The sequence below is a fragment of the Schistosoma mansoni genome, chromosome 5 (genome assembly GCF_000237925.1).
Source record: "Schistosoma mansoni strain Puerto Rico chromosome 5, complete genome".
NCBI lineage: Eukaryota > Metazoa > Platyhelminthes > Trematoda > Strigeidida > Schistosomatidae > Schistosoma > Schistosoma mansoni.
Window position 1 is genome coordinate 2,981,718 of NC_031499.1, and position 7,297 is coordinate 2,989,014.

Consider the following 7,297-nt stretch of genomic DNA (forward strand, 5'->3'; position numbering starts at 1 on the left):
CACATGGGCTCCCGTATCCTGAAGGGACAAATGGCGAATGAACCATTTATTGGTCACCGGCTACCATGGAACTGCATTTCCTCACGATGCTCCACTGCCTTGTGGATCAGATCAGTCGGTCAAAGGCTCCGGGTGTGGCCCCCTAAGAAAACCACCTGCTTCGGTTTGGGCACCCGGGCAGTATCACAGCCCTCTCGCAAATAAATGAAATGGAACATTCAGCCATGAAACAAGTGTAAGATGTTTATGCAACGGTGACTTGTTACCTATCAAAAACAAAAGTGTCTACCCCTAAAACTGATTCTCGATGGAATTTGTACCCATACAAAGGTCAGAATCCCGAACTTTAGACAACTAAGTTTTTATGTAGTATAGACTTACATATGTTAACAATACTTTTATACATCTCAATTTACTGGTTGACAAAAATCTTATTTGTTTCGCACATGCGCTGTACAGTTAGGAAAGAATGTCCCTTGGGTTTTTTAACGATAGCTTATGTGTGAATCAGTAATATAAGCATGCTTTGTGTTAATGTCTTCATGGAATGCGTACTTAAAAGAGGAAACAAGGCATCTTTTCTAGCCTATATTTAACAATTCTTCGTGGTCATCAACCTAGATCGATCTATTTCTAGTATACTATCCTTATATTATTTATGACTATTCTGACCAGATGGAACTAAATAACTCACCGAACGTCTTGTCAATTATACAATGATCGCTAACCGATTTTACGAAGCACGTTATAATATATAACATAACTTGGATCGTCATGTTGAGGGACACTTCACTATTTATGTAGTCATATATCTCAATATGCTGTTTACGAAGAACACCAATGGCGTTATTGAAGCGACACGATATGAAGTCAACCTAGATAAACTGTTTGTCACGCACGGAAGAGCAACTTCACTCACCAAACTGCTTATAGACCATTGAGTTATTTACAAAGTTCGCCTTTCGGTAAGATGTTTACTCTTGCAAATGAGGTATTTAAACTACAATTATGATGCTTAACGGATATCCTATTTGTTGAAGCCATTGTGCTACCGTTACCACAAATCCCTTTCCTAGACATTATGGATTCTCTAATTCATCAAAATAGTATTGATCTAGACATTGTGTCAATTCTCCCGAAAACAACTCCAATTCCTTAACTAACCATTAAAAGTCAAAACTGGTTCACAAAACAATCTTTATACACAATATTTTGACGTTGTAGTTCTTTGGGATGCTTCTACTAAAGTGAAAACCTTAACCTTACAAACCAACTAATCAGTTCCCACAACAGCATTTTAAACAATACTTCTTTATGCCCGAATGATCCTGTTCAGCTTATTTGACAACGTACATAAAAAATTAAATCAGCAAACGCCCAGGATTTTCGAAAATTGTTTCACATTTACTTGTTGCGTCGTGAAATCAATTTTTCGACGAATCTCAGAAGGCCTTATTCTTGGTAACCGCCTCTATAAATCATAAGTCCTATATTACAAATTAATTTTGGCTTAAAACTGATTCAACAATGTGACTAAATGATAATCGGATCAGCTACTGAAGATGACGAAACAAACCGAAAAATCAACACTTTTTATATTGTCACTATTACTTGAAATTTTTCTTACCTAGGAATATTTCTTGTTAGGGACAAAGAGAAAACATGACTGATTAGGTGTGCAGTAAGATCATGTATAGAAAAAGGCTATGCACATGTAATATTACACAATACGATTAGAAAGTCAGCAGATTCAATGAAGAATTTGAAGACTATTTTTTTAAAAGAAAAAAAACAACCTATTCAGCAAGCACGATGATAAACAGGAAGAATTATTCTAGTAGACTATAACCATACAAGAATTATATCATGTCCATCTTCATAGAAGTTCGGTAAACACTTGGAGCTACCTAGATTATTTTAGAAAAGGTAACAAAGAGACGAAGGTAATAAAAAGTTAACTCATCTGTCAAGGGGAAAAGTTACAGCAACACTGAGTGTGAGGGCTACCACTGAGTGGTGAGGGGGATAAAAATAATATAGCTTCCTGTTTTCCTAAAACTGAAAGTAGACCAGTAGCGGTTTCTGGACCCAGAGGACTTGGCCGGGGTGAGAGTCCGAACCCCTTATATGTACACAAAACATCTCTCCCCCCCCCCAAGTGGAGAGGCATAGGTATGGATATTTTACAAGATTATACACTGGAAGGTTCTATTACATCTTTTATTTGTTATGCTCTTAAGATATGAATTCCAACTGCCGAGAAAAATAATTGTAACAAGTAGGTTTGTGTACGTTGGTTTGAATAACCTGTATTTTTTATGAGTACCAGCAACAATACTATGTGATTATACAAACTGAAGATAAAGCGAGATTTGAACTTGAAACGCTACGTTTGAAAGTCGGCTGTCCGACCACAAGTGCTTTACAATACAACAGGAAAACACTGATTTATCAGTGAGAACTACAACTTAAGAGTATGTATAACGCCTTCATATAGCAAAAGTAGGGGTACATCGAAAAGTAATTCGACTTTCGATTTAAATCAGCATTGTGTGGATAACAAAAAATGCACTTTTATGTTGCAGACATGTCAAAAGAGTCAGAATTACGTCGGGGATTAGTTGAATTCGGGGATGTAGGCCACTGAATTCAAACCTAGCGGTCTAATGGGTGACAAAATTACCACAAAAACGGAAGGTCCTGGACTTAATCTCCGGAGGGGTTGTAGACGACCACTTGCTCCCGACGTATCCCACTATACGAGAACCAAACAACTCTCTTGTGACCCAAGTTTTCAATAGTTCTCCAATGCACTTCCCTGGCAATAACCAACTTCATAATTACTGTCAAATAGTAGTTCAATATTTTCATTAGACTAACAACAGTATTAAAGGTTAGGTTGCCTACCAGTAAACTACATATGAATTTCTTTTGGTAAATCTCTACTAAAGCCAAGTTCTCGCATTTTCGTAACGAAATTCCCCTCTTTAGTTGCTTTATCACCAGCTGCAGCTAGTTTCTTTCTCTCATCAGAGGTTTCACCAACTGGGCCATAACGTTTTTCCCATAGTAAACGATGTTTCTGTTTCATAAAAGCATCAACAACATTTGCCGTCCAGTGTAATTCTCCATCTTATGAAAGGAATAAGTAAATGAAATGTGATGAAGAAACTGACAGTTATTAAATTGCGTACAAAATGTGTTTCGATAGAATCTTTTATTGAGAGAGACTCAAAGAAGCATCGTAAACTAAACAGAAGAGTGCAAATTGACATGATCGAATAAACCTCAGTTCGTTGCGTTCAGACAAAATATTTAAAGTCTGGTCGTTACAGAGACTGTACGGGCCTGCGATAAGACAGTAATCAAGGTATGCATGCACGAAATCAAGACCTCAGAATGTTTTATGCACTTGGTTCCAATCATTATGTTGAAGAGTACGTCATCGACGAATCTGAAAAGTTTGAGCAGCATTTCTTAAACCTAAAGTCAGTCAGTTACAGAATAGAACTTAGCACATAGCTACATTGGTTCGAGTTACCATAAACCGAAAGGCATACACAAAAATTCATAGTCTGAAGGGAGTGATGATTATGGTCTTTGAAATATCGGCCGCAGTAATGTGAATTTAGCTATGTCCTTTAAACAAGTATATTTTTAAAAAGATGGTCATACTTTTCAAGACCCTTGTCAAATTGCGGATGTATGGTAGGGGGTAACGGTCAGGGTTGGTGTATACACTAGTTTGTAGATTACCACTTGTAGGCCGCCAGTTATCACTGTCCTAGTGATTATATCCAATAAAGATGTCCATAGAATGCGAAACATAGCCGATTACACATGGTAACTTTGGTTGCGCTTATGGTCCTTGATAAAGATCGAGTATCGATCGGAATATAAGGAATGGGATAACATTAAAACTTAAAATCTAGGGAAATGTGAAAAAAGTGCGTCTCTATCACTAGGACTGATTTTAATCATATCGCGCAACAATTACGATCACCGACTGGTTATTTGCAGTTTAAGAAGACAAGTATTATAGACTATATGACAATTCAAGTGTTAAAATAATGAGCAGAATGATGTTCAATTAGTGGTTTGGAATGATTACATTGTAGATAATAACTGATTACAATACTGGGTCTACTAACTCGTTATAATGACTTATAGTTCCTAAGTGGACAAAAATCAACACAAATTAACCACACATAGCAACAGTCGTAAATTAAAGTAAGGATTGTGTTTAACTACAGTGGGCACTCAATTTCGAATTATTTAAACCCATGTTTGTTTCAACAAGAGATCTATTGTTAAGGGATAAAATACACGCAAAAAACATACATTTAATATAGTAGTTGACAGCTGCATCTTCATATTCAGTGAACATAGGACCGCAGAATCGATAAACATCTTCTTTCTCATACTTGTACCACCGCATACATTCATTTTTGCGTTTTCGCAGAATTCGAACTATATTGAGATCCACCAACCTAAACAAACATTTGAAATGTTCCTCCTAAATGCAATAAAATGATTGTCGACAAAAGGTCTGAGACCAAAAAAACGGATAGCAAATATATCTAGCAGATGACTTTATCGTGATCGAACACTACATGTAATACCAGGGCAATGCACACTCTCAACTCTGTTGACAGGACCGAACTTTGAGCTTTGGCTAAGGGAAATTTTCAATGTGAAACATGGAGTATTTAAACACGCTTTAGGGAGAAATTGAACCCGTTTATACATCTATTTACCTTGACTGATATTACTATTAAACTCACAAAAAACTTCCAATACGAAATGATTATCTTCAAAGCTGGTAAGCGCTTGAGCTGCCAATAAAAAGTACAAGCAGCTTGATTTCTAAATACTGAGAGTGACTTTAGTAATTGAATTTAAATGAAAAATAGGCAGTTTACTAAATGATATGTAAAAGATATTTGAACATAGGGGACAGGTTGTTACGATATATAATCCCTTTTTCAATGGTACAAGTACACTTCTGAATCTTTCCACTTATCATAATGGTTAACTAGGTGTGATTGTCGTGAAAATTGATTGTTTTCACATATCATCAGAGCCACTTAAGTTTGCCTTCATATATCAGTCGACATAGGTAGATCGTATGACAATCTAGCTAAAGATGAACAGGAGTGCAAAGTTATCTTTCTATTAGCATACACTTGCATTATACTGATGAAGTAGTTCCTGATTTATATACCGATTGCAAAAGCCTGCCGGGGAAAGAATATAATGAAGTTGTCCATACAAAGACTACAGATCCGAGCCCAACACTCGGCAAACAAGCTCACTAATGCGCACACGCTTGCGTACTGAGTTAATACCAGAAACAGAAATATTCGAAATCCAATTGGACAAAATTACCCAGGATACAGGCTTACCGGTCCCTATGATATTGCTGATTGGCCTCCTCGATGCAAACTTTGTCGTTAGTTAAACACTGGTCTATCGTTGGAACACGGTCGTACCGCTTATGATAATATGGGTATGGAGTGCGAACTCTATCAACGACTTGTTCTACAGAAATATCTTCAGTAATTTAGTTTTTACCGCGAAAAAGAGAGACAGGTTTGTCAATTATTGGCGAAATAATGCTTGTAAATTGGTATTTAAAACTTGGTTTGAACTCTCTGTATAGCTCTTCCCTGGTAATATCATCATGATCATCATGTTCAACACCACCTCCCATAGTAGCGAATGGTACAAACTACGCTCAAGTAAAGTTTTAATATCCGATGTTCAATTTTCAGTTTATGAAAGAAATGAGCTGGGTAACCTTAACTTATCTTATGGATGGTATCTCTTAATTGTACGTACTTCGTCTTATAGACGTGTCACCAAACAGAGCTTTAAGTACGTGTTAACGTAAGGAGTATATAATGACATGTGTGTTTAAGTTTTCCTAACAACATAAATAAGCCCACACTTTTTTACCTTATTAGTGACACTTTGTTTGTACCCACACTCATCCAATATCTATTGTTTATCCGTATCGAATGTGAATGTGTATTAATCAAGTAGTGGAAGAACATTTGTTAATCGGGTGAACTCTGATGATAGTGGTTACCCCAGAGGGAGCCTTCAAATAACATTCATTACATAACATATGCCATCGTTTTTGTCAATCGTCATGTCATTTTTTGTGATTTCTAACTTTCTACTCATAGGTAGTCACTTCAGTCCATAGATTTATTATTTATTTTGGTATATTATCGTTAGCTTTGCGCATTGCTACATCTTGAATAAGTTTTTGACTGGGTCCACTAATGATACCTATGGCCGATGATCCGATAGCAAGTTCGCAGTCAGAAAAATTGGTTGACAAATGATTGACACTTGGTTTGCGAATTTTTAAAAACCATCTATGGTGCTTATATGAACCAATGATTCTTTTGTACTTGATGACTGCTTGATTTGGAATTCCAAATACAATGAATTCATTCGTGTTCATCAAGTATTTCTTGATTAAATTGCGTTATTTCTGGGATCCCTAGTCTATACTATAATTCAAATACTCCTAATTATCACACTATTCCACAAATTCTTCTTCCCCGAAGACGATAAACATGAGAAGTTAGTATTACACTATCTAAGGAATGTGACTATATCGCCTCTAGCCCTTCTGCATGCCATGGAGTGTAGGTTTAGTTTGGCAAATTATTTGTACTATGGCAGCCTTTTGATTCCGGGAAGCGATCTGGTTACAGTTTTGAGTGTTGTTGCGGTTATTAGAAGTATTTGACTTATTATGCGAACTAGGAATTCCCAACTTAATTCTCAATTTAAATCAGGTGGAACTAAGTGAACACGAACGGACGTATTGTATTTGGGATTCAAAAGTAGGCACACATCGAGTGTAAGATCCAAATCTAAATTCCAATAGGTCTGGATGTGGTTGAATAACTATAGTAAAAGTTTAGAGACTCGTTTCAATTGAAATCAAAACAAAGTGTTTGATGTAGTAACGGTTCTAAATTTCATCATATATACAAATGTACAAATTTACCTAAACAAATATTACTACCCAGTTATTCAACCGACAATTGATACCAAAATATTCAATCTAAATTACTATAAATAGCAAAGTGGTAAGAAATACATGAAAATTACCGAAAACACCAAAAGGTAAGCGTTATTCTGTCCTTTCTGGATAGATCAAGTAAAATTCCGTCTGAGTAGCTGTTTTATAACACAAAGTGTTTCAATATTTGGGAAAGTGCTCCAAATAACATGCAAAGATGCACGGTCCCAGTCAAAATCAAACCGCACAATC

General features: G+C 36.3%; 1 protein-coding gene across 1 annotated transcript; it reads right to left on the minus strand.

Moving 5' to 3' along the window:
* Positions 1-1,670: 1,670 nt before the first annotated feature.
* On the minus strand, positions 1,671-5,726 carry Smp_058150.1 (hypothetical protein). The gene is made up of 5 exons (XM_018797634.1): positions 5,575-5,726; positions 5,406-5,541; positions 4,342-4,490; positions 2,908-3,132; positions 1,671-1,907 (listed from the first exon to the last, which is right to left on the minus strand). Exons 1-4 carry the CDS (start codon positions 5,711-5,713, stop codon positions 2,915-2,917), a joined length of 642 nt encoding a protein of 213 aa, XP_018652656.1. The 5' UTR covers positions 5,714-5,726; the 3' UTR covers positions 1,671-1,907; positions 2,908-2,914.
* Between the last annotated feature and the right edge of the window lie 1,571 nt (positions 5,727-7,297).